Here is a 17,152-nt window from a genome sequence, read left to right as displayed (position 1 = left end):
GGAGTATGTAATCCATGTTTTGATTGATACAGTGCCATACTGGTGATTTATAGAGCAATAGATCGATAGATAGCATCTGCTGGGAAGCTGTTCCACTTTCCTACTACCCTAGATAGATAGGTTTACAAAACACTGCATTACACTATTTATTTATTTTGCCGTTTTAACAGGTATTTTTTATTGCATTGATTTAAATAGTATAGAATTAGGGTGCAGAAGCCAATAAATCTGCGAAGCAAATGCGGTTGCTACGGCAACGCAGTAGCCCCCGACGTCACCGAACGTCTTACTAACCGGCCGGCTTACACCGCCGTTCTAAAATCTAAACTGTTAGCAGATGACCGACCGGCGGAAGGGGAGGGGCTTCAGTTGGAAATCCCTCCCTGTCCTTTTAAATCCTGATGCGCCTGCGCACTGAGGCGAAATAGGGACTTAGTTACACAATTCGCTGAGTGTGTCTTGCCCACTCTCATTTTGCTGGAGCTGCCGCTCTCGGCGCACCCCGACCGGCTCTCTCCCTAAACCCACACGATACCGTCAGAAAAGCCCGTCTGATTCTCTGGGTCTTCTCTGCTCCTGCTGCGATCCTTCATTCAACTCTTGGGTTTTTAATCCCCCTACACCTTCTGAGGATGTCTGGGGATTACGGCCAAAACGATTTACAGGTAGGTCCAGCTGCCCCAATAAACCCACAGAGTTGACCCCAAACCACATGGCTGATCAGATCTCCTGTAGCCCCCGCCGGGGAGCCCCTAAAAGACTCAATCTAGATCATTTTTAATATTTCTGGATCAGTTTGCTATACAAATCCTTAACCAGGAGAGCATTCGATTATTTTTATTCCTCCCCAACCCCCATCCCATGAAAGACTTCCTAGAAAAATGTAACCATCTATGTCATCGCTCAAACCCTATTAATTCCGATCCTGTCTTGACCCCAAATCACCAGCTTTGCCCCTAGTTTTCCACGCCTTGATCCATTCTAACTTCCTATTGTATCCGCACTATAGTTATTAGTTGCCCCCACGCACATCCAGTGCATTTCCATTTGCCCCAATCCGCACTTTCTCCTTCTCGATCCCTTATTGTTGTAACATAAGATATTTGACTTACTTTGCAGGCTACAATGTAACTTCTTGTACATAGACAAGGCTTGAGAAGGGGCTGGGGGTACCTGGAGACCCCTCTTATTAGTGAAATTGGGGGGGTAGATCAGGTGTATTACTGTTACCCCCAAACCCCTTCTAGATGTGTAACCCTATTCATGGTTTATGGCAGGACTCTGGGGGTATAGGTGGTCTTTGCCTCTCCACACTAATCTATAGGACCCTCTCCCCCCAGGCTTGTAGTTTTAAAGGAACCGCACCCGATTAGCCGGGGGTATAAGTTTAGGGGTGTCGATGGACACCCCTATTGTCAGTAATTAGCCTCCCCTTTGTAAGGTCAGTCCCTGATTATTTCTGTCTCCCTTTCCGCAGATCGATTCAGAATTTCGGGCAAACGGTGAGTATTTCTGGGGTCCCCGGGGCGGTAGTCGGAGGTCTGGTGTGTAATTCGGGGTGTTCTTTGTGGGGTTTTCTCGGGGTCCGGGTCCCTGTTTTCTTCTTCCACTCCCTCCCCCCCTCTCCTCCTCCTTCTCTCCTTCCTCCTCTAGAAAGGGCAGACATGGCGTCCAGAGACTAAGTCCCGTCTGCTCGCTCACCGGCCCCTTTGTTCACCTCTAGCCCCTCTAATCTCCTCAGTCCGGGGTTATAACCCCCATCGGACCCCTTATTTCCCTTCAGGCCGAACCGATCTGCCCCACGACGGTGTCGGCCGCCCTCCCAGGCCTCGTTTTGCCCTCGATTTCCTCGCCTGAAAGTCGGCTTTCAGTCGGTGGGGACTTAGTCTCTGCGCCATTTTCTTTTTCTCTCCGTGTGTCTGTGTGAGAGAGGCTGTGTGTGTCTCAGGGCCTGGGCTGCGGGTCTGACATGGCTGCTGACTGATGGCTGACACCCTGCGAGCACCACACTCGCTCACACTTGTATTTTTAAGCCATTTCCAGCCGTTTTCTCCATTAAAAGGCAGAAAAGCTGCTTCTTTAACAAATAACTGTTAAGCGTAATGAAGACGTGTGCTGTGTACAGGCATTCCTACAACCTCTACCTACACATCACGTTTAATATATGGAGTCAGGCATAGCTGTACATTTTATTTTATATGAGCGCCAAAATTTTATTTAAAAAAAAAATTACTTGTTTTTCCTTTATAGCTGGAGACAAAATGTACACAAATGGGATACATATAAAGTTATTTTTACTTTGAATTTTGAGAATACAAATAAACTTGATGGGATAATGTAAATATGTGCTTGAGATTATTTCTATTAATATTATTATTATTATACACATTTTGGTTGAGTTAGGTGGCTGCTGAAGGTTGAAGCTCTAAAAATAAACTGTATTTTGTGAACTTGTTGTTTTTTTGTTCCTTTACTAAAATTTGGCAATAGGAAATCACTAGAAGACCTCCAAACTTACCCCCAAAAATTAAATTATGCATAATCGAGTTAATTAATTTAAACAATTTAATACTTGTGAATTGAGGCCGGCGAGAGCAGCTTGAAAGCTCCTCTGACCATATAGTTCCCGGAAATGACGGCTTTAGGGGTTAAAACTTGGTGGGACACTTGGTTCGTTTGTGGTGGCTGTGAGTTGTCCTGTGGTGAGTGGCTTGCGATGGACGTTTGATTCGAAGCGTTGTCGTGCTTTCTGCTGTCGCTATAAGGATAGCTCCTACCACCGGTTTCGGAGGTCTTTAGAACTTTACAACAGACTGCAAACTCCTTTCTCCTTACATCGCTCACTACGTTATAAGGTCCGTGGTGTCTCCTCGTAATGAAGGCTTATGGCCTCTTGGGTTCCTGTAACTTGTCGGGTAATTCTCACAGCTTTATCTTGGAGAGAACGTCGGAAACAACTCGTGATGTCGAGGAGACCTATTGGTCTTCTAGAACAGGACAACTTAGAGGCTGAGCTGATTCCTGATAAAGTTAACAGGGAGGTAATCTAGAGCTGTCCAACACCTTATGGAGGTGGGCCACTGCCCTACGTTTCTCTCCATGACAGTCGGTTCCTCATTTGTCTAATAAGTAGAAGGTCTATCCCATTATAGCCCACCAGTAACGTGAGACTTTGGGAAAGGCATCATCCCACTTTCTGGAGCTTATGTACAACCATGATTTTTAGGTGTGTTTTTTGTCTGTTATTTTTTTTTTTCCTCTGGCCGCCAGTAGTATGGCTGAAGACCCTTGTTTAAAGGCATGGGTAATAGCTTAGCGGTATAAAGAAAATATCACAATGCAGCTTATTGAAGACTTTTTAGTTAGAAGCATGATGGTGAAGAATGCAGGATTTGGGGTTTGATATAACCCAAGAGTTATACTTTCTTTCCCCCATATAGATTCTGTCTGCTATACCACAAAACCTGTAGTAGAATCGAGAGTATGGAGAAAGTAGAAAGAGTATGAAGAAACGTTTTACATAATGGGAGTCTATGAACTTTAGGTGTCTCTGTATTTTACTAAATGGCTGAGCTCCTACCATCTAATTGTTTTTGGGCATTACTTGGTGAAATGTATAGGGAGTTATTCACTCAAAGGTGCATTGTGGTTCAGCTCCTTGGCTTCACTATACATTAACAGTCTAACCCCAGTGAGCTTCTGCTGTAAGACGAGCTTGACCAGTCTAGTATAATGTATAGTTAAATCTGTCACTTTTTAGTCTCCTTACTCATTGAACTATACATTATGCATGGCCAGTTCAGCCCTTCATGCTGGAGAAACTTGTGAGCGTCGGCCCTTCATCATAACTAGGAAAGCGGGAGAATTGAAACCGCGACTCCCTTTATGGAATAAACCCGAATGAGTTGTCACTTGCCCCCAAAAGTACCGATAATTGACCGCACAAGACGAAGGAATGGGAAGAGCCATCGTGCTCATTTGTTTCAGGAATGTTTTATGTCCTCTTGTCGTCCTTTGGCTGTAAGGTGTGTGTGTTGACTTTATTCCTGTGTGTAACTTGCGTGTGCTCACCTAACCATTGTCCTGCTAGATCTCATGGCGATCAGGACACATCGGTTGCGTTGTAAAAATGAGGTAAAGTGTCCCTGTGCAAGTCACATATTGCTGTGTCCGGAGTCTGGCCGGGGAAGACTACACATAAAATGGCACTGCTTGTAAATCACGCTAGAAAAGAGGAAGCCATGGACGCCTGTGCAAAAACTTTACTTTTACTTCTGTTTCAAGCAACAGAAATCTGCTTGGCTCGTGTTGGTAGGTACCCTGACAGGATAAATACACAGTATTAGAATAACACCCCCCCCCCCCCCCAACTTCTAACCCTGGCGAATAGGAGGACCTTGGAAGGTAGCGGTCGCTCAAACTGGCAGTGCTACTGTGCACGTGTGCAGTATACATTCTCCGGTGTCCCAGGCACCACAGGATGAAATCAGATCCTCAGTATTGCGGTTCTGAATCCGGCTTGGCTCTACCTGTCCTGTGCAAAGGGGGATAGTTGGGAGGAATGGGAAAAGATGTTAACGGTTGGTTTCAAAGTAATAGGGGGGCTGTCTACTTAGAGCAGGGGTTAATGTCCAGCCGGTTGGAGAAGTCCATTGTACGGCCTAGTCTCTGGGTACCAAGCCCAGTTAGCAGGTCATGACTAATGTCAAAGTAGGCCTTTTAATATGGCCTGGTGACCCAGGCTGGTAACCCATTAGTTCGGGGCAAACAGAATCTTTATGGACCGTCTACCATATTGGTTTGGGTGAGAGCTGTGTGGACTACGGATGTGCAAACTGAGCACCGATCACTTAAAGTTTATATTAAAGAATCTTCATTTTGCTTGTTTGAAGCCATTGTCACAAGCTTTAGAACGGAAGCAGCCCAATTTTGGGGACCTGTAGCAGCGCTAGATAACGATTCTAACATACCAGTAAACCCCTTTTCACTCTCGCCCTGTAACCCTTCTTTGAGATACTAGTGTTCCCAATACCATAGAGCGCAGCTGGAAGTGTAGCTGGCGTTCTGTCCTTTCTTTCCGCCTCAGCGTGTGTCCGTGATCTGGATCCCCCCCATTAGGAAACCTGTCTTTCTAATTGGCTGCTAGCTTCTCGTTCGCATCGAGTCGCTCTGCGGGGTCCCGTTCTGCTGAGATGCTTTACCGACCGTCTTGCCTTTTTAGATAATTGAGCACTTCGTCACCTCCTGATGCTTACAGGGTGACGGCCGCCAACGGTGCTTCTAGAAAGTGCTGCCTGCGTTATTACATCATACCGTAGCACACATGTCGTCAGGCTTTAAGTGGCTTTATTTACAGATTGCTTTTCAGGTTTATACATAATATAATTTTATGAATTATGCAGCTTTAAGACTTTATATTTTTAATACCTTTCCGAAGGGCTACGTTATTTGGAAGCGTAGGCTGGGCTAGTTATTCAATACAGGGTTGTGGACCCGCTGCTTCTTGCCTAGGGGCCTCTATTTAGGAGGAGGGGGCAGTTGAGCTGGGGTTTGCTAGGTGATGTCATGGACACTTTACCTACCCTTCTAGATCAGGGACAGCCAACAGGTAGCTCTTCGGCTGTAAAAATAAAAGCCTCAGTCAACCTTCATCAAATGTTGACTGAGAGTAATGCGAGTTGATAACCACCTTTTAGCTCCTCTGAAATCTTACCAGAGATGTTCTCCTGTATAAAGTAGTAATGTCGCTGCTTATGGCATGTGATCAACTATACAGCGCCATGGCATGTGTTGGAGCTTTATAAGCAGGCCTGGAAATGTAGATGAAGGGTTGAGCCTTCAGTAAATTGCTGTACTGACTGCAGGGACACATTCTGAGCGTTGTCTGCCATGTCCATAAAGAAATGGGTTTTAGTTAAATAGATCCGTTGCTATAAATATGGAAGCCGTGGATTGCAGCGTCTGTGGAAATGCTTAACATCTCCTGGCTTTGGGCGCAGTAGACCTGAACCTGTTCCTAGCTCGGCTCACCCGATGCACATTAACGGGAAGTTATCTGTTCTTAGAAGTTGTCTCTTTAGTCACGTCTTGTGGCTTAAATATTCTGTATTAGATATGTTGGACCTGGAGTGTCTCGCAGACTGATGTTTTGGATCAGGTTGCATCTGGGTGGTGGTGGCCACCATGTCGTAATCTCTGGACCTCACGGCACCAAATCTATTTCTTTGCTTCCGGACACCATTGATGCGATGTTCATCCGGTCTAGGGGCTTCCTTAGTGAGGAATTCAGGCATAACCATAGCCAAAGGGTTCGAAATGTTAAGGGAGACAGCTTTTCTTCTCTTGTCCTTTCGCTGGCTATGCAAGCTTTTGTGCCCTCTAGCCATGGATACCTCGAATGCGCAGTTCAAAAGTTTTTGAACGTAGGAGCCTGGGATACATTTTTGAATGTTTTCTTTCGGGCTTCCTTGATTAAGCAGGAGTTTGGAGTGAAAAAAAACCCCAACTTTTTGTGCCCTTCTGTGTAATACTTCTTGCGGCTCATGAGAAGACATTATAAAGACATAAAATCATTTAAAAATATAAACTAATAACAATACCATAAATTGAATACTCATTTTTCCCTCTGTTTCATACAAAAAACACACTTGTCCTATTAAAGCTTCCAGTCCGGTCTTGTTAGTGGGGTGTTCGTGCAATTTAACTCCTTACTGACATGTCCTAGTTTTTTTTACGGGGGGTCATAGTTTCCAAAGCACTCTATACCAAGATCTGCGTTGTCGGAAGATCCATGCTGGATCAGTTGCATTTGACCTTCTGAAATGTCTGAAGCAATGGAAATCCACCGTCCTATGTTACTTCGTGGATGATAAAGGATTTTACATTCAGGCTTCTAATGTGACATTTTAAAGGTGCTGTTCCACTGAAATATATATTTATTACACCACACGCTCTAGAATGTTAAGGCAGGGGTCAAAAATATAGGAGCCCGTTTTTCGTGTCCCCCTCCAAACCTGATGAAATATTTATATATGAAAACATATGTACCCTCTCCCTTCTGTTTTCTAAGACCCCACTATTGTATGTCCCCCTTTAATATAAAATACACACACTGGTCGTCTCCCCCATAAAGAAGAAAATGGTCCAAGGCTAAATTCTTGGTCCTCTCTGTAAATTTGAAGTATCTGGACCAACTTTCCCCATTCCCAGTTCTAACCATTCATGTATCTTTTTTTTATGGCTTTTCTTCCCCTTTTGCCCCCTGACAGACTCTCACAAACATAAGAAAGACAAAGAACATCGTCACAAAGAACACAAGAAAGACAAAGACCGGGAAAAATCCAAGCACAGCAACAGGTGAGGAGACCTTTCTCCACGAGTGGGGTCACTGGATCCATGGCTTCCCAGGCCATAGTTAATAACCTCCTCGGTGCTTCTGGTAACTTCACCTGATCAGGTCCCCATACCTTTATTTTAGGTGGATCTTGCATCTTCTGTTTACCCAGCTATCGGTGACAGACTGATCTCCCTACACTTGTGAAGGACTACCCCAACCCCCCCCCCCCCCCCCCGCTCTGGCCTATAACCTGATTATTAAGAGTAGTTGAAAACTGAAAATGAACAAAGTTTTTAAACTTTCTAGCATGTTTGCCTCATGCTGGTGTCCAGATCTGGCCCTCACACATTGTGTGTCCTCTTTAACTTGGCCTTTGGCTTCTTCTCCCATCAGCGAGCACAAGGACCCCTCTGAAAAGAAGCATAAAGATAAACACAGAGATGGGGAGAAACACCGAGAGCGAGACGGCGAGAAGCACCGCGAAAAAGAAGAGAAGCATCGGGAAAAGGATGGGGAAAAACATAAAGACAAGCACAAAGATAAGGACCGAGAGAAGAAAAAGGAAGAAAAGGTATTGAACTTTGCTTAGTCTTCTCTGGTGGCCCAAATGGAGAAGATAGTTTGGCTCCTATAAAAGCCAGTTATCACGGCTGATACTGTTGCAGGTGGGCTAAGTGTTATTTCTTGTTGCAGAACAAATCCTCTGGTGCCAGCGTAAAAATTAAGAAAGAAAATGGCTTTTCTGGGTAAGCTGCATGATATTGGTTACTAGGGGTGGTCTGCATAGCAGGCTGGGATTGGGTGGGTAACTGTAGCTTCTACTGGTTTGGCCAACCAGTCTAAGGCTCTCTTTCTCTTCAAGCCCACCGCATATTAAGGACGAGCCTGAAGATGATGGGTTCATCATCCCTCCCAAAGAACATACCAAGAAGATGAAAAGACCAAAAGATGAGGAGGAGGAGTAAGTAAAAGGACCTGGAGATGGCGGGAGAACTGTAAGGAAGTGGTTTATCCTTACTGGACAATAAACTCTTCTCACTGTGTTTTTTGTCCTGGTACAAGGTATACACTGACCCTTGAAACAAGTTATTAAAAAATCTGTAGCTACTTCTCAGCTTTAATCTGCAAGAACCCCTCTTTGTAGTCAGGGTCCAGGCGGTCAGCGTGGTGAAAGTTCATGTAGATCAGCTAGTATCTCTTGTAGCCAAATAACTGTTCTTGTTTTTTTGTGATTTCTCCCAGATTTGATTACAAGCCCAAGAAAATCAAAGCAGAAGCTGATGTCAAAAAAGGAAAAAAGCGGAAGCAAGAAGACGAGGTAAGATATGATTAAGGATTCATATTTATATATGGACATATATTTATGTAAGTTATTAAGAGGATTCTGTGATCGGTTGGGAGACGTTTTTCAGGGCTTTTGTAATCGTATCTTCTGTTTTTAAGGTCAAGCCCAAGGCCAAAGGTAAAGGACACGAGGGAGATGGGAAGAAAAGGAAAGTGAAGAAAGAAGAGGAGGAAAAGTGGAAATGGTAATTCTAGAGTAAGATTGCCCTTGTTTCTTCTCATTGAAGATGCTTATTGGCTGACAGCTGTCTTGTGCTTCCTGCAATAGGTGGGAGGAGGAACGGCATGCTGACGGCATCAAATGGAAGTTCCTAGAACACAAAGGCCCGGTGTTTGCCCCACCGTACGAACCTCTCCCAGATAATGTGAAATTTTACTATGATGGTAAGAATGGGCAGCTGCTTGCGCTTTATGGCAAGAACCTCCTCTGATCGTTGTCGCTGCGTGCTCTGCAGGGCAGATTCATCTCTGCTACTTCATTAAATGCTCGTTTGAGTCCATCTCGCGCTTTTCAGCAAGACACCAATTGTTCCAGTCTAAACCAATTAATGGGAATGCCTTACGTTTGATTTCGTTCATTTGATAAATGGTTAGTGAGTATTTTGGATTCTCAAATGATCATGCGTTAGCGTTTAACTATGGTTTGTCAACTTTCAACTCAGGTGAAAAGGTAAAGCTTAGCCCCAAGGCAGAAGAGGTTGCCACATTCTTCGCTAAAATGCTGGATCATGAGTACACTACAAAGGAAATCTTCAGGAAAAACTTCTTTAAGGACTGGAAAAAGGTTTGCATTATTGCGCTATTACACTTATTTTATTTATGCAACTCTGCACATTTTGACTTGCATCTCACTCTAACTTGCTGCTTCTTGTCACCTGCCATTTTCTTAGGAAATGACTGCAGATGAGCGAAATCTGATTGTCAGCTTGAACAAATGTGATTTCAATGACATGAGCCAGCACTTCAAAGCACAGTCTGAAGCCAGGAAACAAATGTCTAAGGAGGAGAAACAGGTACCCTTTAAACCTCCAGAGTGATGTCCTGGACCACAGGTAGCCAACAATCTGTCAGAACAATAAACCCAAAGATTCTTGAAGATACCTTACTAGATGGATGTTGCCTGGAGCAACTTGTCCATTTTAACTTTTCCTAAATTTACATAGATTTTAAAGTCTACAGGATTATGTAGAGTCAGGAGAATTAAAGTAGCTCATTTAAAACCCTTTCACTGCTATCTAGAAAATATATTACCTTCTGGCTTTCTTTAATCCATCAGAAAATTAAGGAGGAGAATGAGCGGCTGCTACACGAGTATGGCTTTTGTGTGATGGACAACCACAAGGAACGCATTGGTAACTTCCGCATTGAGCCTCCGGGTCTGTTCAGGGGTCGAGGAGATCACCCCAAAATGGGCAAACTGAAGAGGAGAATTATGCCTGAGGACATCATCATCAACTGTAGCAAGTATGTCCAACAAGACTAATTGCCCTAGACTTGAAATCTTAGTGTATTGGATTCACTTTTTTTTCTAAATGCCGTAACTTGGGTCAACCAGTAACCACAATCAAAGTGTTGCTGTCTTAAACTTTTAATGTTCCGTAGAGGATAAGTATTCCAGTAGCATGCGGGTGTTCCTGCCAGATGTTTTTTTGCTTAACCTCCATATTTGCTTCCTCTAGAGACTCAAAGATTCCTACTCCTCCTCCTGGTCACAAGTGGAAGGAGGTCCGCCATGACAACAAGGTCACCTGGCTGGTGTCTTGGACCGAAAACATCCAAGGGTCCATAAAATACATAATGCTGAACCCAAGTTCTCGTATCAAGGTAAAGGGAGTCCAGTATCAACTTTCCTTAACAGAAAAGAAACGCAAGCTTTTGCAGATATTAAACATCCATCGTTTATCTTTTACTCTGGCAGGGTGAGAAGGACTGGCAGAAATACGAAACTGCCCGCAGGCTGAAGATGTGTGTCGACAAAATCCGGAATACCTACCGGGAAGACTGGAAGTCCAAAGAGATGAAAGCCAGACAGAGATCAGTGGCCCTCTACTTCATTGATAAGGTGAGGTTGTGGTTTCATGTGTTCAGCGATGAGCTGTGAAAGAGGTTTTGTCACCGTTGACCCTGACCGCTTGCTCTTCCAGCTTGCCCTGAGAGCCGGCAATGAGAAGGAGGAAGGGGAGACTGCGGATACCGTGGGTTGTTGCTCATTGCGCGTCGAACACATAAAGCTTCATCCCGAAATAGACGGCCAGGAGTACGTGGTAGAATTTGATTTCCCCGGTAAAGATTCCATCCGCTATTACAACAAGGTGCCTGTGGAGAAGAGGGTAAGTAAATAGGACTGTAACTGAAGCTTGGGTCTGGGTGAGTTATGTTAATCTGGTTGTCTTAAATTCAAATTAAATAAATGAATTGCAGACCCCAGCACTGGCAGTTAAAGTACATTTGAAAACTAGAATCCATGATATGTATTCTTAAACTGCTTCTTAATGTAATAAACTTCTTTTTGTCCTCTGTCTATGTCCAGGTCTTCAAAAATCTGCAACTCTTTATGGAAAACAAGCAGCCTGAAGATGACTTATTTGACAGACTCAATGTAGGTTTCTCTCCTTTCTATTTATGCCTTGGCTTTGTATAGTGAATCTTATGGGTTGACTACATCTTGCAGCTCTTATGGTATAAGCACAATAGTCGATAGCCTGATATATGTAAATTTATACTACATTATACACTATCTTATTTCTAGACAACCATCTTGAACAAGCATCTCCAGGACCTGATGGAAGGACTCACAGCCAAAGTATTCAGGACATACAACGCCTCAATTACCCTACAGCAGCAACTTAAGGAACTAACCAACGGTAAGGATATTTATCCAGTGGCGGAGGGGGCTCATTTATTTGTGTAATGGAGGTATAACTGCTACCAGTGAACAGGCTTGTGATATATCATACCTTCTAAATAAGATAACTGCCCAGTAGTTGGAGAGGCCTTTAGTAGTTACATGAGTCTGTAGTGAATAGAAAATTCCAAATAGAAACATGGGTTACCCCAACCAACCCACCCATTTGTTGTCCTGTACAATTCCATCTCGCTTCTCTCCATATGCCTTTTAAATAAGGTGGAACTCTGCTCGGTCTACTTGATTTTATTGAATGAACAATCATAGTATCTTTGTAATTATCATAGAAAACAGAGGATATAGGTGTTACGTTCTGCTTTGACTTTTTCTTCGCAGCGGATGACAATGTTGCTGCCAAAATCTTGTCTTACAACCGTGCCAACAGAGCAGTAGCCATTCTGTGTAACCATCAGCGCGCCCCTCCCAAAACCTTTGAGAAGTCTATGATGAACCTCCAAGCAAAGGTGGGTGCAATGGCAGGCGTAGTTTAGCTTTGCCAGTTTTCTCCAACTTGGTCTATGGGGAACGGTGTTGGTGGAAAGGTCATTCTCTTATGCCTTGTTCACCCATCCAGATTGATGCTAAGAAAGATCAGTTAGCAGATGCCAGGAGAGAGTTGAAGAGTGCGAAAGCAGACGCCAAGGTGAAACGGGACGAAAAGTCTAAAAAGTAAGGTCGCTTACGAATACCTTTTCGTTTTTTTTGTTTGTTTTTTGTTTGTTTTTTTTGAATTTTATTGTCCGCTTTGTCACTCCTAAGCAATTATCTGCCTGTTAGGGGCAATCAGATACGTGAATCCCAAGTCAATTGCTTTTGTGCCAGTTTTCTGTTGGAGAGCATAGTTTTTAGTTCTTGGTGCTCTTTTAAATTTTTGCTAAAAATACGGTAATACAGTTAAAACTTTGACCAATACAGAATGGTGGAGAGCAAGAAGAAAGCCATACAAAGGATAGAGGAGCAGCTGATGAAGTTGGAGGTTCAAGCCACAGACAGAGAGGAGAACAAACAGATTGCTCTCGGAACCTCCAAGTTAAACTACCTGGACCCGCGGATTTCTGTAGCTTGGTAAGACTTCCTTGCGTTGCACGTTAAAATCTTTCCTTACCACTTCCATTAACCATGTGCATATGTCTGGGAAATATTATAAATGGTGTATGAGATGGACTTTCCTGTAGCTTTCAAGGCGTTGGCTTGCTTCTTCTATTGGGTTACAGATGGTACAAAGCAAGCAAATAAAACCATTCTTTAGATCTAGTGGGACTCAAGTGATGGTTAAGCCAAGGGTTTATCCTAGGGGCCAGGCAGCAGTGGCTCCTAGATTTACATGAAGCTTCTAACTTTGCCATTTTCATATTGATTACTATGGGTCTACGTTATTTCTTGCTCCTCTTTTTCTAACCAAATTAGTCCAGACCTGGGGTAAACAAATCAAACGTTCGGTAAGTTGGAGGCGGCAACACTTAGCTCCTGGGCCGTGGTGGAATTAAGCCTTGTAGAATAGTCCACCCAGAGGAAAGGAATCAGAGATGGAGAGCACTAATTGTAGGATTTTTGACTTCGTTCCACTTGAAGTCCATGTGACTTGTCTCAAATGTGACATGAAGGTCATAAATCTGTCATGGTTTCTTCCCAACACTGATCTTCTGGGGTTTCTTCTTTTATCCGCAGGTGCAAAAAGTTCGGTATTCCCATTGAGAAGATTTACAACAAAACCCAGCGAGAGAAGTTTGCCTGGGCTATTGACATGACAGAGGAAGACTATGAATTTTAATGCATGCGTGGAAGAATGTGACTTAAGTTTTTAGGATTAATTTTAACTTTATTTTATGCCTGGATGTAGCCTCGGAAAAGACTCAAGAGTGCTGCGAGCCTTACGTTTTACCTAATTTATTATTTTATTTTTTTTAATGGGAAGGGGATATGCAGCAATTAAGGGGAAGAAGATCACTTGTGAAAAATAAGGTTACGTTTAACATGATAGAATGACTTTGGGTGAATCTTTCGAAAAAAAAAAAAAAAAAAGTCCCCTTGCTGCCTTTAGTATTGTCCCATGGACAAGAATATATACATATGTACAAAATGGAAATACCTGAAATAGTGATTGCATTATTTTTTTTTGTTTTGTTTTAAGAGGGGAGGCTTGCACCAGGCACATGAGAAAAAAATGTAAAAAAAAAACTGTATAGGAAGAAAAATAATGAGAAAAAAAAAGGAAAAAGCAAAAAAAAAAAAATAGAAACATTTTTAACATTAAATTTTGCAATAACTTCTATTTTAATAAATAAAATACCTGTCCCCTTTTTATCTGGACATATCCCCTTTCCCAGGTTACTCCTTCTGCTTATCTTTAGACAGTCCTTTATTTCTGGCAGCTTCGGGGAGTTATTTTTAACTCCTTTTAACCCACTGAACGTGAAGTAAACAGACCAATAGCCAAGGTTTGGTTTTAATACTTAAATGTTGTGGCAAGATTAAATGTGAGCTTGCTTTTTGGGTTTCCAGAGGGTGGGAGGGAGCTGAACATTTTTTCTTTGGAAATGTGAAATTTTTTTGTTCTTATATTTAATCCCCTTGATCTATCGGTAGCCTGAAACGGATACTATTTTAAGGTTTTTTGGAATATTGCATTTTTTACTGATTGGGTTTTTTTTCTTGGTTTTGGATGTGGATATGAAGTGCAATGGAGACCAAAATAGGAGCAATATTTATCATTTGTGGACTCCTGTTCTATGTATTTGTTTAATCCCACTTCCCATTCTAGAACATCCATGAAAAAACAAATCTAGAAATACTATGTTCAGGGAAATCTTGAATTTTAGCCCATTTTAAGGTAAATTCTTAATGTTTGCTATGGTCTTGCAGTAGTGGCTGCAAAAAAAATGGTGTTTTTGTAAACACTTGGAACAAACTGCATTGGTCCTGTTATTTTGTACGAAACGATTCCTAACTGGCCTGGAAAAAAAAAAATAGAAGGCTTTTGTGTTTTCAGTATTGAGGAGAAAAAGGACTTTAAAAGAGAATTTTAATGTGAATTTTGTTTGCTTAGAATCCTCATCAGACTGGATTCCCGAATTCTCTATAAAATGGACGCTGATTTGTCTCTTATGTGGACTTATTTTTCTTCTGTTTTATCTTATATTTTTACCATGGATTTGCCATCAATCAAATGTAGGTTATTTAAAAATAAAATCCTACATCTTGCATTGTGTGTCATGTCATTTATTTTGTGTATTTGGATATAACTGACGAAGTAGAAACTCTAATGGCCATAAACCCAGTCTCATTAACAGCCTTATATGATGTGTATCTAAGTCTCTTGTAATCTATACACTGCTGAAGGTGCTGTGTAGATCTATACCTGAGTATTAAGGTATTTATTTCCAAGTTCTAACTATCTGTAGCCAACAGTTTGGCTCTTCTTTCAATGCTTGGAGAGACTTTGCAGCGATTTAAAAAAAAAAAAAAAAAAATACAACTGCTGTGTAGGAACAAAAAGATGCTTTTAAAACCATTGCGTGATGGTTCTGACAGATGAATAAATCTCACACACCTTATTTCATATCTTCCTCTTTAGTAGAGACCTCTTGATGAGCATCTACTATGGTACCTCATCATGTTGTCACAAAATAGCCAAGCTTTCTCTCCCATAGTGATGTTACCTTGTTCGATACACAAATCTCCCACCTCTCTCTTTGGTAAGTAGACCCAGCCCTTGTGTACAGAGTGATAGACCTGCACCGGCCCTACGATATAATTGTCCCTGATGTTTTCAATGTGTACCTTTATTGCCACTTAGGCATCAGCTCTCTTATTTTAAGTTTACAGATTGCATAATAACATTAGTATGTGGCCATGTTGATCCAGCAGGTACCCAAGTGCCAGGGCTGTTATATATAATATATATATATTATATCTCTCCCCGGTCCAGGCTTGGGTAGTGATGTACTTTTGGTAGGGCCTTGAAAGTCGTGTACAAAGGTTGACAAAAATTGTTTTCTTGCAAAGTGATATGTTTGAGATTATATTCAAGAAACCTTTCCCTGTTTATACATTATCAGGGGTTGGTAAAGTGGCTTAAGCCGTGGTCTGCACAGAATAAATGATAAAAGGGAGAGAGAAAGAGTAGTGATAATGAAGAAGAAGCAAGATGAGAAACGGGGGCGATATCAAGGACTCAGAGAAGAGGGGAAGGAGGAGACCTAATCAAAGTTTGTGGTAGTGTTTTTTGTGTTTCACCCACATACGCACATTGTACAACAGGTATGATCTTACAGATCCTGGTATATCTCGCTGCCAAATAACATTTCTTCAGCAACATCTCCCAAATAAAGTGATACCAGCCTTACATAGGTTGTTTGGGGGATAAAAGGCCACATTTGAGAGGTGCATGTTTTTCCATTTTTACATCTGGTCATCCTGCATCCATGTCCTGTGTGGGACAGTTTTAAAGCTGGCCACTTCAATTTGCCAGTACACAAACGTCTCATCAAGATCCTTAAAGGGGACCTCAGTAACTCTGCAAACCACAGGAATCACATTCCTGTCTGTGCCAGGGAAGCAGTGCTTGGAGTGGAAACCCTCATTGTACCTCAGCTTTGATTATGAGAGGGTGTTTGACAGCATGGATCGAGAGGCCTTCCGCAAGTCCCTTTGACACTATGGTGTCCCATCCCAAGTGTCACCTTGATCAAGATTTTGTATTATGGGGAATGCTGCACGGTGATCTATAGGGGCCGGTTTACAGATAGCTTTCAGGTGTGAACCAGAGCTTGTCACCCTTTCTCTTCCTCCTCACGATTGTTTGGGTTTTGAAGACATCCACCACAAAATGCAGAAATGAAATCCAGAAGAAGTTGTGGAGGCAGCTCAATGACCTTGCCCTCCTTTTGCACAGCACAGAGAATCCGCGAGGGCAAGATCCTTAATTTAAACTCCATCTGGAAGCCACACTGCATGGAAGCCCCCTGGAGGAAGTGCAGTCCTTGACTTTCCTGGGCAGCATTATTCACCTGCAGAGAAGGAATGCCAAAGCAAGAGCGGCCTTTTTACAGCTCAAGAACATAGGTCGCACTCTACGCAAGCACCCAACCAACAACACCAAACAGGCATTGAGAAGGAACCCTCAAGGCAAGAGGAAAAGAGGCCTTCTAAGAAACATGACCTCAAGGCTGACACCAAAAAGATGAGCTACACCTGGAACCAGCTAGAAAGAGATGGCCCAGGAAAGAGAACTCTGGAGATCTGTAGTTGGCAACCCATACCCTGGCAGGTATAAGTAATAACTAATAAGTAGAGATGGAGGTATAATGTTCTTATGCATTCTCCATTCCTCTCAATAGTTTTTATGTGCTTTCCTACCACTTCCTCTAATGGGATGCAGATGGGTTTTTTCCCACTTCCACATGAGCCATGTGACCTGAAATTAGGAGACGGCCAATCAGCACAAGAGGCAGCCAATAAATACTGCTAGTCCCAACTAGTTCTGCATACCCGTTTCCTTCCCCGTGTCTCCAAGGAAGACTTAGACTGTAATTCACACATCTGGTTACGACGTATTTGTGAAAATA

At 42.7% G+C, this 17,152-nt stretch overlaps 1 protein-coding gene across 1 annotated transcript; it reads left to right on the top strand.

Annotated features, from left to right (window-relative positions):
• Positions 1–632: 632 nt before the first annotated feature.
• LOC149273642 (DNA topoisomerase 1-like) lies at positions 633–13,356 on the top strand. Its single transcript, XM_089506071.1, has 21 exons — positions 633–665; positions 1,478–1,502; positions 7,269–7,356; positions 7,730–7,907; positions 8,030–8,082; positions 8,199–8,297; positions 8,579–8,654; positions 8,780–8,865; positions 8,949–9,064; positions 9,343–9,464; positions 9,571–9,693; positions 9,957–10,144; positions 10,360–10,504; positions 10,599–10,742; positions 10,825–11,010; positions 11,211–11,279; positions 11,430–11,544; positions 11,922–12,049; positions 12,160–12,254; positions 12,501–12,650; positions 13,254–13,356. The coding sequence occupies exons 1-21, from the start codon at positions 633–635 to the stop codon at positions 13,354–13,356; spliced, it is 2,322 nt and encodes a 773-aa protein (XP_089362197.1).
• Positions 13,357–17,152: the final 3,796 nt, after the last annotated feature.

Source organism: Sceloporus occidentalis, unplaced genomic scaffold, assembly GCF_023333645.1.
Source record: "Sceloporus occidentalis isolate IW3139 unplaced genomic scaffold, rSceOcc1.0.p SCAF_362, whole genome shotgun sequence".
NCBI classification, from domain to species: domain Eukaryota; kingdom Metazoa; phylum Chordata; class Lepidosauria; order Squamata; family Phrynosomatidae; genus Sceloporus; species Sceloporus occidentalis.
Note: the sequence above shows the minus strand (reverse complement) of the source record. Positions and strands in the feature narration are given on the sequence as shown.